Consider the following 19,160-nt stretch of genomic DNA (forward strand, 5'->3'; position numbering starts at 1 on the left):
ATATATATATATATATATATATATATATATATATATATATAGTATGTTTCAATTCCTGTCTCTTTATGTGACAACCTAAGATGCAGAAAGTTTGAATTGGTATATGCAAATTGTAATTTATTATTATTATATATATTTGTAATTCTTGTTAGATGGTTACCTTATAACATGATTACATTCTATAAGTTTTTATCAGTAATCTATCTCCATACAAACAGGATGTATAAATTATACCGTTATTATGTGCTTGAGTATTACTAAGAAGTTATACAATGTGTTTAATACGATACATCATCTTAGAAACCAGTAAAGTGTTGACTGACAGCTAAATGAGCAATAAATTGTTTGGACTACAGAACTTTACAAAAAGAAAGGAAGTTGAAGTTGCATCCTATAATAATTTTATTAATTAATATAATCACGATAAGAAGTTTATAGTTGACTAACAAATGATGTGATTGGCCTGGTGGGCTTCTAATTTTATTAAACTGTTTGTAAAAATTGTTGAATTTTGCTGTGAACCTAATTTTGAGCTTGTGAATTTGCTCTTTCGCAAAATTGTCTTACCTTGTGATGCATGTATATATTTTTGTATTTATGATATGTTAATATTATACCAATGCACTCTTCATTTTCAAAAAATTATATATAAATATCTAGAATATGTGTATTTAGTCCTTTTAATTTTATATATTTAAATTCTTGTTCCTAACTTCATATTCCTTTTATGGTAATAATTATTAATTTCTAATTTTTAAATTCATTATTTATTCTGATTTAGGGTCTTAGATTCATCCCTAACAGAGATAAAAATTAAAATATTTACAAATATTAAAGACTAAAAATGATTATAAATAACTTACAGAAATAAAAATAAATAAAAATGTACTAAATTATATTTAAACTTTTATCTCAACGTAATGAGTATATAAATAAGGAAGAGACAAATTAAAAGTTATGCGACGAGATAAAAATACTTTTCAGTAAGTGATAGGAAAAAAATGTGAATTCGGTTTTTGTATGGATTGACCAATTGATTTTTCATACTATAGTATTTTTCTAGATATAAAATAGACTTTTAAGCTTCCGTAGGGTCTGTCAAAAAAAAAAAAGTCTTCTGTAGGGTGGAGTCTTAATCCAACTATGGTCCACGGCATGCTACGACCAATTTACTAACAACAATATTTAATGTGAATTCAGTTTTTGTTAGATTTCATCTCAAAATTTATTAGAATTTGGGTATTTTTCAATACACCCCTTTCAGCTTAACACTTATTAGGCTTAAGTGAAGGCGAGGTCCCATGTCCGCTTTGATACCATGTTAGATTTCATCTCAAAATCAATTGACATTAAGTGAAGTTGTCCAACAGGTATATAAGTTACACTCCAAGAATTGAGACAGTTAATGTGAGACTTGGGTATTTTCTAATAGATTTTCGTATGAATTGATCAAATGAGTGGCTGGTCCATGAACTCCCTTCATTGTTAAAGAGAAAAGGAGAAAATTTAGTGAGAAACTGAAAATAGTTTTTCTTTAATTTCGAAAATTCCACCAGTTAAGTGGCACTTAATTTAAATTTAAATTTTAAATTAAAATTAAAGATTAAATTATGTTTGAAAATAATATTATAAGATGAAATTTGGAATTAAATTTTTATATTATAAAATATTGAAAATATATTTTAAATAGATATTTAAAACGTAAAATATGTTTTGAAAATTAATCTTTAAAATATATTAAGAAAATATTATAATTCAAATTTAAAAAAACTGATAGGTTTTAACCTTACAGTCAATTCTATTCGAAAGAAAGTGCATCTTCTTCTGTCATCTTCTGAAATTCTGCCCTTCAAACTTGTCCAACTTCGCAAACTTGTTTGTCATCTTCGAACTATCGTGCGTCATCTCAAAAAATTTGATTCAATCTTTTGTTGGTTAATTTGATAATCGAGATAATACTGGATAAATCTGAAGTCGTGTATAACACTTTCAGATTGAATCAAATTTCGGGGTTCAACCAAAATTGTTCAATCGGATAAAATCAGAAGATTATAATTCAATAATTTTGTTTTGGTCTTATATGTTTTTTCACCCGTTATGCTTTCTGAACCAGAATGATTATTTATGATCAAAGAACATGTGATTTTTGGCGGTTGATAAAAGTTTTTTCTTTTTAAAAACTACCGTTGATGGAAGTTTTAGTAACTTCCATGTAACTTCCAACCGTTGATGGAAGTTTTAGTAACTTCCATGTAACTTCCAAAATTTGCCTAAACCGAACATCTCGTTATTACATTAAACAAGCGTGCACTCTTATTTTAACATAATAAAGATATCAATTACACTAAAATGTTCAACATATGCAAATTGTAATTTATTATTATTATATATATTTGTAAAGTTAGATGGTTACCTTATAACATGATTACATTCTATAAGTTTTTATCAGTAATCTATCTCCATACAAACAGGATGTATAAATTATACCGTTATTATGTGCTTGAGTATTACTAAGAAGTTATACAATGTGTTTAATACGATACATCATCTTAGAAACCAGTAAAGTGTTGACTGACAGCTAAATGAGCAATAAATTGTTTGGACTACAGAACTTTACAAAAAGAAAGGAAGTTGAAGTTGCATCCTATAATAATTTTATTAATTAATATAATCACGATAAGAAGTTTATAGTTGACTAACAAATGATGTGATTGGCCTAGTGGGCTTCTAATTTTATTAGACTGTTTGTAAAAATTGTTGAATTTTGCTGTGAACCTAATTTTGAGCTTGTGAATTTGCACTTTCGCAAAATTGTCTTACCTTGTGAGGCATGTATATATTTTTGTATTTATGATATGTTAATATTATACCAATGCACTCTTCATTTTCAAAAAATTATATATAAATATCTAGAATATGTGTATTTAGTCCTTTTAATTTTATATATTTAAATTCTTGTTCCTAACTTCATATTCCTTTTATGGTAATAATTATTAATTTCTAATTTTTAAATTCATTATTTACTCTGATTTAGGGTCTTAGATCCATCCCTAACAGAGATAAAAATTAAAATATTTACAAATATTAAAGACTAAAAATGATTATAAATAACTTACAGAAATAAAAATAAATAAAAATGTACTAAATTATATTTAAACTTTTATCTCAACGTAATGAGTATATAAATAAGGAAGAGACAAATTAAAAGTTATGCGACGAGATAAAAATACTTTTCAGTAAGTGATAGGAAAAAAATGTGAATTCGGTTTTTGTATGGATTGACCAATTGATTTTTCATACTATTTAGTATTTTTCTAGATATAAAATAGACTTTTAAGCTTCTGTAGGGTCTGTCAAAAAAAAAAAAGTCTTCTGTAGGGTGGAGTCTTAATCCAACTACGGTCCACTGCATGCTACGACCAATTTACTAACAACAATATTTAATGTGAATTCAGTTTTTATTAGATTTCATCTTAAAATTTATTGGAATTTGGGTATTTTTCAATACACTTCTTTCACGTCCAGTATTTATTGGGCTTGGTGCGTGAATCACAAACACCACAAATGGTGGGTGCTCATCGTAGCGGAAGTGAAGGCGAGGTCCCATGATCAGAGTTTGATACCATGCTAGATTTCATCTCAAAACCAATTGATATTAAGTGAAGTTGCCAAACAGGTATATAAATTACAGAATTAAGACAGCTAATCTAAAACTTGGATATTTCTCATTAGATTTTCTTATGGATTGACCAAATGAGTGACTGGTCCATGAACTCCCTTCATTGTTAAAGAGAAAAGGAAAAAATTTAGTGAGAAACTGAAAATAATTTTTCTTTAACTTTGAAAATTCCACCAGTTAAGTGGCACTTAATTTAAATTTTAATTTTAAATTAAAATTAAAGATTAAATTATGTTTGAAAATAATATTATTAGATGAAATTTGGAATTAAATTTTTATATTATAAAATATTGAAAATATATTTTAAATAGATATTTAAAACGTAAAATATGTTTTGAAAATTAATCTTTAAAATATATTAAGAAAATATTATAATTCAAATTAAAAAAAAAAAAAACTGATAGATTTTAACGTTACAGTCAATTCTATTCGAAAAAAAGTATTTTCTTTTTATATTTCTCAAAATTAATTCTACTCAAAATATATTTGATTCGTTTGTTTGTACTTAAAAAAATATTTTTAATCAAATATGTTTGATCCTGATATTCCCACAAGCTTTAAACATTCTAACTGGTTATGAAACTAATCTATTTCTTAACTCAGGCGAAAAAAAACTTAAATATCATTCATTTTTGGTCGGAGGGAATAAAATTCAATAAATAAGAAGTAAAATTTACAAAACTTAATGATTTTTAATAAATTTTATTTAATAATTGTTATCTCTGTTATAAAAAAATTATAGTAGTATTTGAGAGAACATAGGCAATTTTCGATAACAACTATTTCGATAGGAAGGAATAATGAAAAGATAAAATTCAATGACAATACTTGTTATACAGAGATAAAATGACAACATTTTTATTGAAATATTTCGATAAAGATGATTTTTCGACAAACTATTACGCACGTGAAGGAAAGAAGCGCCCGGAAAGAAAGTTAAAATTTATTAAATATTCTCAAGCCCATATGGAAGTTCTTGCAAGGGCGTAATCAAAGACTGACATTCGTTATATACTGAAACATGAGAAATATGAATTCGGATTATGGGTAAAATTCTTTCAAAATAAAAATCGAATTGTGTTTGTTATAATAACATCAACCGATGAAGTCAAACAAAACAAATCAGCTCCAACAGCTTGGATGCATTTCTTTGAAGAAAACACTTAAAGTGGAACTCACCATGTAGTTATGTTCCTATGTATTTACAGTTACCTCTGTGCTTTTAATGAACAGAAGCTGGCTCAAATAATTCCTATTGGGGTTCTCTAGTCAGAATATGTTTGATAATTCCGAAACCTTAACAGAAATAGCTTACGCTATATAAGTGAGCAAAAGATTAACATCGAGGCTATGCCATATGCTAGACATGACAACGTCTCAAAAGCTTTATGCCCTAGTCTTTCATCTACTCTTTTTTATATTTTTGCTTCCATTGAAAATCACATCATCACTAAGAACAGAAGCAGAAGCCCTTGTCAAATGGAAAAACAGTCTATCCCCTCCTCTTCCTCCCTCTCTTAACTCATCATGGTCCCTCACCAACCTTGCCAACCTTTGCATTTGGGATGCCATTGCTTGTGACAACACTAACACAACAGTCTCACAGATAAACCTGTCTGGTGCTAATCTCACTGGGACTCTCACTGCCTTGGATTTTGCTTTCCTCCCTCACCTCACCCAAATCAACCTCAATGGAAACCACTTTGGTGGGTCAATACCATCAACAATTGGCAACCTCTCCAAGCTCACATTATTGGACTTGGGGAACAACTTATATGAAGGAACACTACCAAATAAGCTAGGCCAGCTAAGGGAGCTTCAATATCTTAGTTTTTTCCTACAACAATCTCAATGGCACTATTCCCTATCAGCTTATGAATCTCCCTAATGTATGGTACATGGACTTTGGATCAAACCACTTTATAACTCCTCCTGACTGGTCTCATTATTCAAGCATGCCTTCCGTAACTCACCTTGCTTTGGATTTCAATTACTTCACAGCTGAATTCCCGAGTTTCATACTTGAGTGCCATAACTTGACATACCTTGACATCTCTCAGAATGACTGGAATGGCACAATACCAGAATCCATGTCTAGCAATTTGGCCAAGCTGGAATACCTCAACCTCACCAATTCTGGGCTAGAAGGAAAAATGTAACCCAACTTTGTTGGAGTTTTAAAGGGATCCCTATAAAATACCAATAACAACCAGGAACACATATCAACCAAAATTTTAAAAATACCTAGATTCATAATAATTGATCAGACAAAGACAACGGAATTTGAATTCGTAGCTAACCAATGACTTCATGATTCTTCCTCAATCAGAATCTCTTTATTTTTTAATAAGACCTTCGTAACTCATGAGGAGAAGAGAATATGTGACGACTCAGTATATTGAAAACTATAGTGTTTTTATAGTGTGTTAACCTAATAGAGTTCCCTTTATCCCCTAATAAGTCAATACTGACATCAGCTCATTTAAGTTCATTTTATCTGATTTAGTTATCTAACGAGCTCACTTAACTTGATCATATAAAATAAAACCCACTAATGATAAATAACTAATATAATTGTCTTATAATATTAACTTACATTAATTATTGGAATAGAAAATTCCAACAAACTTGTCCATGCTTTCTAATGTCAAAGAACTTCGTATAGGTAATAACTTGTTTAATGGGAAAATTCCTTCTTCCTTGGGCCAACTCAGAGAGCTATGGCATCTGGATCTCAGTCAATTTTTTTTTTAACTATACAATCCCTTCTGAGCTTGGCCTATGCACAAATCTAAGCCTTTTGAGTTTAGCAGGTAATAGTTTGACTGGTCCTTTGCCTATGTCCTTAGCTAATCTGGCTAAAATATCAGAATTGGGATTATCAGACAATTTCTTCTCTGGTCAACTTTCTGCTTCACTCATCTCTAATTGGACTCAATTGATCTCCTTGCAAGTCCAAAACAATACATTTACAGGAATGATTCCTCCATAGATTGACCTGTTGAAAAAAATTAACATCCTCTTCCTGTACAAGAATCTGTTCTCTGGTCCCATTCCTGAAGAGATTGGAAACCTGAAGGAACTGATAAAGTTAGACCTTTCACAAAACCAATTCTCCAGTCCAATTCCATCAACACTTTGGAATCTGACAAACATTCAAGTTCTGAATCTTTTCTCCAATGAGTTCTCTGGAACCATTCCCATGGATATTGAAAACTTAGCCTCACTGCAAATCTTTGATGTCAGCACCAATTACTTGCATGGGGTGTTGCCAGAGACCAAAAGGGTGACTTGAGTCAGTAACAAAAATTGGAATTTGCAGAACTAGCATGATGAGGTGACTGACAAGTGTGACGTGTATAGTTTTGAAGTGGTGGTGTTGGAGATATTCATGGGAAAGCATCCTGGAGAACTCTTGACTACAATGTCTTCAAACGAGTATTTGACATCAACGGAGGAACCTCAGATGCTACTGAAGGATGTGCTTGACCAACGGCTTCCACCTCCAGCAGGCCAATTAGCAGAAGCAGTAGTGTTCATAGTGACCATTGCTTTGGCATGCACACATGCGGCACCAGAGTCCAGACCCTTGATGCGTTTTGTGGCACAATCATAAAACCAAAATTTTGGAACCATTTGGCATGATAACCATAAGCAAGCTTACAGGGTTCCATAAATAGCGTGTGGTGTAGGACTGGAGTATGTTTTGTTTTTTGTTTTCCGCATACAAATATGTATAATCGGTAGTAGTTAAATTTAAAGTCTATCACATGTTTTCCATTGCTAACAATCATAAAACCAAAATTTGAAATTAATGTAATCACATTTCAAGATAACAACCATAAAACCAGTTTGTCCTAAGGAGCTGAGATTTGAAAATGTTTTTGGACATGGTTTTCAAACTTAAGATTAGGATTCCCCTTCTGTTTTCAAACTTAAGTTTGAGGTTGCTTATGCTCTTGAAGACAAGCACAAATTGAAAGTTTGAGGTTGCCAAAATTTCAGTTTTTGGTGCATTCATTTTTCTCAAAGTTTTCTTGAAAAATAGATTTCTTACCCAATAAAAGGAAAGAGAAAAAGTAAACTAAATAGAATAATCAGAAAAAGTAAAAGAAATCAAAATAATAAGCTAAAATATCTGAGGGAGAAAAAGAAATCCAGAAATAAATCATCAAAAGTATTTGCTTGCAAGAAAAATGGTTTGGAAATAAGGAAGACTTTCGTAATCAAGTTCTCTAAGAAAACATCATCTTAAGCATAGTCTCTTTAAGCAAAGTTTTAAGTTTGAAACTTGTGGAATAAAAAATAAAATATGGATAAAAAGAAAGATCCTATCAAAGATTGTTAATTAAGTTTTTTGATAAAAATTGATCATCAACAAAACTAGTTGATACTCCTCACCAACATTATTATAGGTGACAAAAAAAATTAATTTCAAATAATTTGAGTTCTTAACTAGCTCAAAAAGATTCTTTCTCTACTATATCAAACCATTTATTTTATCTTTATTTGTATATTTGATTTTCATATGATTGACCAATTGGTTTTCCATACTATTTACTATTTAGTATTTTCCTTGCAATAAAATAGTGTTTGAAGTCTTCAGTAGGGTGGAATCTAAACTCCTAAATCCAGCCACGGTCCACGGGCATGCTAAGGCTAAGATCAATTTACTAACACCAATATTTAACAAAATGTGAATACGGTTTTCGTATCGATTGACCAATTGAGGGTCAGGTCCTAGAACCCCGTCCATTGTTAAAGAGAAAAGGAAAATTTTCCTAGTGAGAAACTGACTATAGATTTTTCTTTAAATTTGAAAATTGGACGGGTTTGGTGGCCCTTAGTTTAAATTTTAATTTTAAAAAAAGTGATATTACATTAATATATTAAAAAAAGATTGATTTATGTTTGAAAATAATGTTTTAAAATTTGAATTTCAATATTTTTTTAAAATAATTATCAAATAATTAAAAGTAATCTCTTATTACAATATAAATTAATTGTCATAAATCTAAAATATAATTTATGTCATAAAATATTTATTTATTATAAATTTTAGTTACATAAAAATAAATATCTATCGCTAAAATACTAGTTGATTATGAATTGAAGATTAGAATAGAAAATTGTTTCAAGTGATTGGGTTTTAGGTTATGTCTATCCTCCATGTCATGATTTAAATTTTTTAAATATATATTTAACTTGATGTGTTTGCACCATCGATTACATGCATCAATATGTATAAGATTATTTCAACTTAATTAGAAATCTTGAGTATGAGAGAGAATTTTATTGTCCATAGTGACTCATTTAAGTGGTTGTCCTTTCAAAATTTGGTTTTCTATAAGATGCAAGGATATTTGGTGTGGACAAAGTCATCAAAATGGGTTCCAGCCCGTGGGCCAGTCTGGCCCATTGCAAGCTAGAGGTGGATCGGGCTCAATTTTTTTAAAAAATTGGTATCGACAACTTTTTAGTCCGATCCACTTAGCCCGTGGGTCAGGTGAACTCAACCCATGGATTGGTAGGCCAGCCCATCAACCCATCAAATTTAAATAATATATTATTTTATGATTCAATTTATTTAATTTAATTTTTCTCTTATATTGTCATAGGTATATCAATTATTTGAGTCAAAATGTTAATGTTAATGACAAGTCTGAATTAGATCTCTATTTGACTGAGACACCGCTTGAGCCAAAGTTTTTTCCTAAGTTGGATATTTTGAGTTATTAGAAGGACCGTCAAGAACGTTATCCAAATCTTTGTAGATTGGCATGTGAAGTGTTAAGCATTCCTATAACAACTGTTGCTAGTGAATCGACATTTGGCATCGGTGCTCGTGTGCTAAACAATGAATCGACATTTAGCATCGGTGCTCGTGTGCTAAATAAGTATCGCGTTAGTCTTCTTCCTTCCAATGTTCAAGCACTAATTTTAACCCAAAATTGGATAAATGATTTTGAAGATATTGGTAATTTACATTTCTTTTTCCATAATTTTTAGTTTGTTATTGGTGTGCTGTTTTATTTATTTGACTTATTAATGATATTGTTTTTTTTTTTTTGTCTTTGTAGATGAAATTAATGGTGATGTTGAGAAAGAAGAGAAAGTTGTTCTGAATTTCACAGTCCATGACTCCAATGTTTAATTTTAATAGTTTAGAAGTTTATTTTTTATGACATTTAAATTTCAATTATCTTAATGTTGAATGTTTATTTTAAAGACTTTAATTACTTTAATATTGAATGTTTAGATTTGATTTAGTTTGATTTTTATATTGGATTTTATTTTAAGTTGTTTGGAATAATTTTTTTTTTACAAAAAAAAGACAGAAAAGTGGGTCAGCCTGCATAGCTCACCAATCCGTGGTGGGCCGGGCCGAGCTGACATTTTTTTAGCCCACACAAAAGTGGACAGAGCTGGACTAACCCATTTTTAGTTCAACCCGTTGCGGGCTAGCCCACGTGGGCCGGACTGCCCGTTTTGACAGCTCTTGGTGTGGACTAATACATTTTGAAGTTTTTTTTTTTCTGTCAGGATTTGTGAATATGAAATTTTGACATTCAAATATTTGAATTGTGTATTTATTGCCGCTAATGGTGAGATTTCTGAACACTTCCTTGTATTTGAATTGTTTTAATTATCGGTTGAGTTCTTGTGCAGTTTTTTCAAAACCGCGGAGGATTCTTTTCCCAAATCTATATGGAAGCTTCGTCGTAGCAAGGGTGGAAGAATCAGACATTCATAATAGATTAAAACATGTGAGATATGATTTCAGATTATGAGTAAATTCTTTCAAAATAAAAAATCGAGTTGTTTTTTAGTTTGAAAAAATCACATAACGTGGACCACACCATGTAGTTATGTTTTCTTTATATTTACATTTATCTCTGCCTTTTATCAACAGAAATTGGCTTAACTAATTCCTAGTTGGATTTTCATGTCAGAGTATTTTTGACAACTCCAAAGTCTTAACAGAAACCGATTCTGCTATATAAGAGAGTAAAACATTAACATACAGGCCATGCCATATCCTAGACATGGCAAGTTTTCTAAAGGTTCATGCTCTTCTCTTTCATATACTCTTTTTCATATCTCTTCTTCCATTCAAAATTACTTCATCACAAATAACAGAATCAGAAGCCCTTGTCAAATGGAAAAACAGTTTATCCCCTCCTCTTCCTTCTTCTCTAAACTCATCATGGTCCCTCACCAACCTTGGCAACCTTTGCAATTGGGATGCCATTGTTTGTGACAACACTAACACAACAGTCTTAGAGATAAACTTGTCTGATGCCAATCTCACTGGGACTCTCACTGCCTTGGATTTTGCTTCCCTCCCTAACCTCACCCAACTCAACCTCACTGCCAACCATTTTGGTGGGTCAATACCATCAGCAATTGGTAACCTCTCCAAGCTCACTTTATTGGACTTTGGTAACAACTTATTTGAAGGAACACTGCCTTATGAACTAGGTCAGCTAAGGGAGCTTCAATATCTTAGCTTTTACGACAACAGTCTCAATGGAACCATTCCTTATCAGCTCATGAATCTCCCTAAGGTATGGTACATGGACCTTGGATCAAACTACTTTATAACTCCTCCTGACTGGTTCCAATATTCATGCATGCCTTCCTTAACTCGCCTTGCTTTGCATCAAAATCCAACACTCACCGGTGAATTCCCTAGTTTCATACTTCAGTGCCATAACTTGACATACCTTGACATCTCTCAGAATAACTGGAATGGAACAATTCCAGAATCCATGTATAGCAAATTAGCCAAGCTAGAATACCTCAACCTCACCAATTCTGGGCTACAAGGAAAACTATCACCCAACTTGTCCATGCTTTCTAATCTCAAAGAACTTCGCATAGGTAATAACATGTTTAATGGTTCTGTTCCTACTGAGATAGGATTGATATCTGGGCTTCAAATTCTTGAATTGAATAACATTTCTGCCCATGGGAAAATTCCTTCTTCCTTAGGCCAACTCAGGGAGCTATGGAGTCTTGATCTCAGAAATAATTTTTTGAACTCTACAATTCCTTCTGAGCTTGGCCAATGCACAAAACTAACCTTCTTGAGTTTAGCAGGGAATAGTTTGTCTGGTCCTTTGCCTATATCCTTAGCGAATCTGGCTAAAATATCAGAATTGGGGTTATCAGAGAATTCCTTTTCTGGTCAACTTTCTGTTTTGCTCATCTCTAATTGGACCCAATTGATCTCCTTGCAACTCCAAAACAATAAGTTTACAGGAAGGATTCCTTCTCAGATCGGCCTTTTGAAAAAAATTAACTACCTATATATGTACAAGAATCTGTTCTCTGGTCTCATTCCTTTAGAGATTGGAAACCTGAAGGAAATGATAGAGTTGGACCTTTCACAAAACGCATTCTCTGGTCCAATTCCATCTACACTTTGGAATTTGACAAACATTCAAGTCATGAATCTTTTCTTCAATGAGCTCTCTGGAACCATTCCCATGGATATTGGAAACTTAACCTCACTGCAAATCTTTGATGTCAACACTAATAACTTGTATGGGGAGGTTCCAGAATCCATTGTTCAACTACCTGCTTTAAGTTATTTTTCTGTGTTCACCAATAACTTCTCTGGCAGCATTCCAGGAGCATTTGGAATGAATAATCCTTTGACTTATGTTTACCTTTCAAACAACAGCTTCTCTGGAGTACTACCTCCTGACTTGTGCGGTCATGGCAACCTAACTTTTTTGGCAGCCAATAACAACAGCTTTTCCGGGCCACTGCCAAAGTCCTTGAGAAACTGTTCATCACTAATTAGAGTCCGGCTTGATGATAACCAGTTCACTGGAAACATAACAGATGCATTTGGGGTGCTCCCAAATCTTGTTTTTGTCTCACTTGGTGGAAATCAGCTTGTTGGTGACCTCTCCCCGGAGTGGGGTGAATGTGTCAGTTTAACTGAGATGGAAATGGGAAGCAACAAACTTTCTGGAAAAATTCCATCTGAGCTAAGTAAGTTGAGTCAATTAAGGCATCTAAGCCTGCATTCCAATGAATTCACTGGCCATATCCCACCTGAAATTGGAAATCTAAGCCAACTTTTATTGTTCAACATGAGCAGTAACCATTTATCAGGAGAAATCCCCAAAAGTTATGGCAGATTGGCTCAGCTAAATTTTCTTGATTTATCAAATAACAACTTCAGTGGAAGCATTCCTAGAGAGCTCGGTGATTGCAATCGCTTACTGAGACTGAATTTAAGCCATAACAATCTATCCGGGGAGATACCATTTGAACTTGGCAATCTGTTCTCACTCCAAATCATGTTAGACCTCAGCAGCAACTATCTTTCTGGAGCGATTCCCCCAAGCCTTGAAAAGTTAGCATCATTGGAGGTTCTCAATGTCTCACACAACCATCTTACAGGGACAATCCCACAATCACTTTCAGACATGATCAGCCTTCAATCTATTGATTTTTCTTACAACAACTTGAGTGGTTCAATCCCCACAGGTCATGTTTTCCAGACCGTGACTTCTGAAGCCTATGTTGGGAACTCAGGTTTGTGTGGTGAGGTAAAAGGATTAACTTGTCCCAAAGTATTTTCCTCACACAAATCTGGAGGGGTTAATAAAAATGTTCTTCTTAGTATTCTCATACCAGTTTGTGTCTTACTTATTGGGATTATTGGTGTTGGAATCCTACTTTGCTGGCGGCACACCAAAAATAACCCTGATGAAGAGTCCAAAATCACTGAAAAAAGTGATCTATCTATTAGCATGGTTTGGGGAAGAGATGGAAAATTCACATTTTCTGATCTTGTTAAAGCCACGGATGACTTCAATGACAAGTACTGCATTGGAAAGGGAGGATTTGGAAGTGTTTATAGAGCGCAATTACTCACAGGTCAAGTTGTTGCAGTTAAAAGGCTCAACATATCAGACTCTGATGACATTCCAGCAGTGAATCGCCAGAGCTTTCAGAATGAGATAGAATCACTTACTGAAGTGAGGCACCGCAATATAATAAAGCTTTATGGGTTCTGTTCTTGCAGGGGACAAATGTTCTTGGTTTATGAACATGTACACAGAGGAAGTTTGGGGAAAGTATTGTATGGAGAGGAAGAAAAATCGGAGCTAAGTTGGGCTACAAGGCTGAAAATTGTGAAGGGAATAGCACATGCAATTTCATACCTGCACTCTGACTGCTCCCCACCAATTGTGCACCGGGATGTAACACTGAATAACATACTACTAGACTCCGACTTAGAACCTCGTCTTGCAGATTTTGGCACTGCAAAGCTGTTAAGCTCAAACACTTCAACATGGACTTCAGTTGCTGGATCCTACGGCTACATGGCTCCAGGTACATGTTGCAACCAATTTATTTTCTTGGGCATATGATCATTATTATAAATCATGCTAACGAGTGGCATTGGAACTCTTGTTTATGCAGTATTAAATATATATTACCTGATTTAATTAGAATGAGTTAAATGGTCTAACTTAATAGCATATTTATCAAATGATTTAATCATACATCGACAAGTATGTTAATTTTTATAATAATTACCTCAAAGTCATATTAAGAATGATTTCTGGTTGGTTGATAGGTGAAATATTACAGTGATTGTGCATGACAATTGAACTCCAATAAATAGTTTCTTTGTGTTGGTATACTCTTGTGCCATATACAGTGCCTTAGAGAGTTAGACTTGCATTCAGCATATATATAGTCTTGATATATTCATACTTATGATATAAATTAAAGGCTGAGATGAGTCACTAACAAAATTTGGAATTTGCAGAACTAGCTCAAACAATGAGGGTCACTAACAAGTGTGACGTGTATAGTTTTGGAGTGGTGGTTTTGGAGATAATGATGGGAAAGCATCCTGGAGAACTCTTGTTTACAATGTCTTCAAACAAGTCTTTGTCATCAACAGAGGAACCACCTGTGCTACTGAAGGATGTGCTTGACCAAAGGCTTCCACCTCCAACGGGCAATTTAGCAGAAGCAGTAGTGTTCACGGTGACCATGGCTATGGCATGCACACGTGCGGCTCCAGAGTCCAGACCCATGATGCGTTCTGTGGCACAACAACTGTCATTGGCTACTAAGCAGCCTTGTCTTACAGAGCCATTTGGCATGATAACCATAAGCAAGCTTACAGCAGGGTTCCACTAATAGTGTATCAAGTAGGACTGGGGTCTGTGCCATCACTTGTATTAAAATATGCTGTTTTTATTTTCCACACACAATTAAATAATACTTGGTAGTAGAATTATATTTGAAGTTGAAACTTAAAATAACAATAAAGGATAGGCTTGATGATTGAAGCTTCTGTATGATCTGCAATTGAATTAGTCATGTGTGTGTGTATATGTTCTCTCTTATAAATAAAAGAATTTTACATTGAGCACACTTGTTTTGCCTTTTGTTTCTTTATAGTTCCTGTCCCGTTTGCCCAAAAAGAAAAAAGAAATTTGTCATGAATGAATAATATTGGGGAAGATGCATTCCTCACTCTTTAAATGAGATGTATTTATAAGTTTTTGGTGAACTGTTATTGTTTAGGAATTTTTTTTAATTGAAATTCAAGCTAGTGCTAATTAAGAGTTGGCTTTGTTGTAGTGTAGAAGGCATGAAGGGGGCATAGTGTGAAATACGTCTTAGGAATCAAGTTTCACAGAAAAATAACTATAATTAATCAAAGGAGATATCATATTTCACCTCAGGCATTTACGCAATATTCTTGATATAATTGAGATGAAAAAAAAGTCTACTATTCTAAAATTATTTGTCACAACTGAGCGATTGGTGACTCTTGACTGAAATGAAAAAAATGTCTAATATTTTCTTCTTGTCACATTAATATCAATTTATCCACTCGCTTCCATTCCTCTGCTGGTATAATGTGCAATTTCAGTTGCCTGTCTTCTGACTGGAAAGTTCGTAATCCCCATTGAATGTGCACAATTTATATATTTATGTTAACATTTGAGTATTTGACCAACTTATTCACCAAAAAAAAATGAAAAAACCATCTGACTAACTTGAAATAAGAGTAATCAGGAAATTGAAGTCAACTTATGTTTGCTAGGAAGGTTGACCAGAAACATGTGAAATTTCTTGTGAATGTTAGGATAATCACTTTCTTTAGGCTCTAATTCAGATTACTCTTCAAAGAAGAAATAAAAAAGGAAAAACAATTACTTTGCTATTAGGTTTGTGTCTTCTGAATTCTGATCAAAGTTTGGTTCTGTTCAACTGAAAAACCTTGCCTGATGGTTCTATTTATCTCCATCATTTTAGCTTTTGTGCTAGAGCTTTGATGGAGTGAGGTTAACATTCAGGCCTGGTGGCACAGTGTGCAATTCTGGGTCACTAGATGTGTTTCTGCAGATCTTTTTGCAGCGTTTCAAGGTTTCCTTAAAATTTTTACCGGAGTAGACGCTAATTTCACAGTGAGAGCAAAAGCAGAAGATGCCAGTCTATTTGGAGAAATCTATCTCTTCAAATGTGGCTGGAATCTCTGATGCCATTAAGAATGGCTATGGATTATTGGGACCTTTGTTTGGAAAGATATTTTTTCCTTCTGGATCATCTAGCACTAATCTTCTCAATAATTAGGCTCCAGATTGAAACTTTCCATGTAAGGTAGAATTTTAAGGCCATGCAGTAAGTGTAATGTTATTTCCATTTCACCTGTTCCTGCTTCTTTTCTTGCTGGTTGTCATTGAAATAGACCACAGGAAATAGGTACATCAAAGAGACTACCATGTGTTACGGCCACTGCTGGGCAAAGACATATAAAGTTACTACATAAATGTCTGACGTCCAATATGATATCTGTGATTAATTGATAAATATATAGAGTTATTTACTTATTTTCTGCATCTGCTACAAGATTATTCATGGCAAATTTAAGTTTTTTTTTTTAAATATATTTTTTTATTCATGTTATATATCCGAATTTTCATCTGATCCCTAATAAACTTTCTTTTAAGATAGGTCACTAATATATGAAAAGTTTCGTGCGAGATCCTTATCATTATAAGGGATCTGTTAACTGTTGATGTGACATTTAACTCGACACGTCACCAGGGTCTTATATGTCTGAGTTGGAATTCCACGTAGAAAATAAATTTTTTTATTTTTAATAAATATTATTTAGGATAAAAATTTAAATTAAGATCAAGAAAGAGGGAGAAGGAGGTTACTCATGAGCAATCCAAGTGGATATCAAACTTTGGAGGGTGGTGTTGGAAGTGAGGGAATCATCCCAAAGCTCTTGCATTGTGGTGGAGCAAGTGAAGTGGCCCAAACTGAACCATTTGAGGATGCTGCACCTCTCATAGGTCTGGCCAGTGCAAAGGGTCACAGGATCAAGCATTGGCTCAAGGAAAATTGGACAAACGAACACATAGGAACGACACCATCCCTCTTACAAAGAGGCTCAAACATTCACATTTTAGAAACCCCTTTGGAAAAAAGAAACCAGCTTTGGAGAGAAATCAGAAAACCCAAATCACTGCAATGAGAACCAGCTTTGGAGCACAATTACTCACAGGTCAAGTTGTTGCTGTTAAAAGGCTCAACATATCAGACTCTGATGACATTCCAGCAGTGAATCGCCAGAGCTTTCAGAATGAGATAGAATCACTTACTGAAGTGAGGCACCGCAATATAATAAAGCTTTATGGGTTCTGTTCTTGGAGTGGACAAATGTTCTTGGTTTATGAACATGTACAAAGAGGAAGCATGGGGAAAGTGTTGTATGGAGAGGAAACTAAATTGGAGTTAAGTTGGGCCACAAGGCTGAAAATTGTGCAGGGAATAGCACACGCAATTTCATACCTGCAAAGTGACTGCTCCCCAGCAATTGTGCACCGGGATGTAACACTGAATAACATTCTACTAGACTCCGACTTAGAACCTCGTCTTGGCACAGCAAAGCTGCTAAGCTCCAACACTTCAACATGGACCTCAGTTGCTGCTGGTTTGTATGGCTACATGGCTCCAGGTACATCATCCAGCCAATTTAAATTCTAATATATATATACTAAATGGTTTAAATTATGTTAACCAGTGGCATTAGAACTCTGGTTTATGAAGTATTAAATATATTTTATTAAATGTCACTAACAATTAAAAACTTATGTATTAAATGATTTAAATTTTAGATACAATAAATATGAATTTAAGTTGAACCCAATGACTCTATAAAATTTTTTTATATTATCACTTAAGAGAAAAATAATTCACTGTTGATTTTATGGAAAAAAGTATAAAAAACAGAGGAGAGAAGAGAGACAATATGTATATGGAGGAAATAAAATTATTCTATTCTAATTCAGATTGTTCTCCGCAGCAATACAATAAATAGCAAAAAATAAACTAATTAGATAACAAGATATTAGCAAAACAGAATATTAAAATTAACTTGTTCCTTAAAGATAGGAATCACTTATTGACTAGACTAATCCATCAAAACTGACTTAGGAAATCAACTTATTTACTAAATCCTATTTTAAAACTGAAAAATAAGATATTATGCAGTTACAAAAGTATATCTTCAACAATAACTCATCATATAAGATAAATTTGATGATGTTTAAAATAATTATCTTAAAATAATTTAAATGGTGATTTATGACTTAATGATAATATAACATCATTTAATCCCAAATTGCTATATATGATAAATTTCTGAATCTTTATAATAACTGTCAAAATTCAAACTAAAAAACATTTTAATTGGTTTGTCGTGTAAACATATTTATACTAATAACCCGTGACCATTAAACTCCAATATTAATACAATTTTTTATGTCTTGATATACTCTGGTTTCATATACAGTGCACTAGAGTTGTATTCAGCTTATAAATACTTTTGTTATACTCTTGTTTGTTATATTCTTGTCATATAAATTAAAGGGTGAGATGAGTCAGTAACAAAAATTGGAATTTGCAGAACTCATACAAACAATGAGGGTGACTGACAAGTGTGACGTGTATAGTTTTGGAGTAGTGGTGTTGGAGATATTCATGGGAAAGCATCCCGGAGAACTCTTGACTACAATGTCTTCAAACAAGTATTTGACATCAATGGAGGAACCTCAGATGCTACTGAAGGATGTGCTTGACCAACGGCTTCCACCTCCGACTGGCCAATTAGCAGTAGCAGTAGTGTTCACAATGACAATAGATATGGCATGCACATGTGATGGATTCTGTGGCACAACTATCGTCGGCTACTACGCAGGCTTGTCTCTCCGAGCCATTTGGGATGATAACTATAAGCAAGCTTACAGGGTTCCAGAAATAGTGCCATGTAGGACTGCGGGGTCTGTGGCAATGTGGCATAACTTGTAGAAATGTGTTTTGTTTTTATTTTCGGACACCAATATGTTTACTCGGTAGTAGAATTGCATTTGAAGTTGAAATTTAAAATTACAATAAAGGATAGGTTTGATGATTGGAG

At 33.2% G+C, this 19,160-nt stretch overlaps 2 protein-coding genes across 2 annotated transcripts; both read left to right on the forward strand.

The window, feature by feature from the left end:
• Positions 1–10,064: 10,064 nt before the first annotated feature.
• Positions 10,065–15,100, forward strand: LOC100784185 (MDIS1-interacting receptor like kinase 2). Its single transcript, XM_006576891.4, has 2 exons — positions 10,065–14,038; positions 14,481–15,100. The coding sequence occupies exons 1-2, from the start codon at positions 10,726–10,728 to the stop codon at positions 14,858–14,860; spliced, it is 3,693 nt and encodes a 1,230-aa protein (XP_006576954.1). The 5' UTR covers positions 10,065–10,725; the 3' UTR covers positions 14,861–15,100.
• A 1,496-nt stretch (positions 15,101–16,596) lies between these two features.
• LOC106798264 (MDIS1-interacting receptor like kinase 2) lies at positions 16,597–17,842 on the forward strand. The gene has a single exon (XM_014774257.3). It carries the CDS (start codon positions 17,213–17,215, stop codon positions 17,726–17,728), a length of 516 nt encoding a protein of 171 aa, XP_014629743.2. The 5' UTR covers positions 16,597–17,212; the 3' UTR covers positions 17,729–17,842.
• Positions 17,843–19,160: the final 1,318 nt, after the last annotated feature.

This window comes from Glycine max, chromosome 3 (assembly GCF_000004515.6).
Source record: "Glycine max cultivar Williams 82 chromosome 3, Glycine_max_v4.0, whole genome shotgun sequence".
In the NCBI taxonomy this organism is placed as follows: domain Eukaryota; kingdom Viridiplantae; phylum Streptophyta; class Magnoliopsida; order Fabales; family Fabaceae; genus Glycine; species Glycine max.

Excerpts from the sequence above, each read along its gene's own strand:
- LOC100784185 (XM_006576891.4), top strand. The coding sequence starts at position 10,726 with ATGGCAAGTTTTCTAAAGGTTCATGCTCTTCTCTTTCATATACTCTTT. Across the intron at positions 14,039-14,480 it reads CTACGGCTACATGGCTCCAG|AACTAGCTCAAACAATGAGG; the intron begins GTACATGTTGCA and ends TGGAATTTGCAG.
- LOC106798264 (XM_014774257.3), top strand. The coding sequence starts at position 17,213 with ATGAGAACCAGCTTTGGAGCACAATTACTCACAGGTCAAGTTGTTGCT.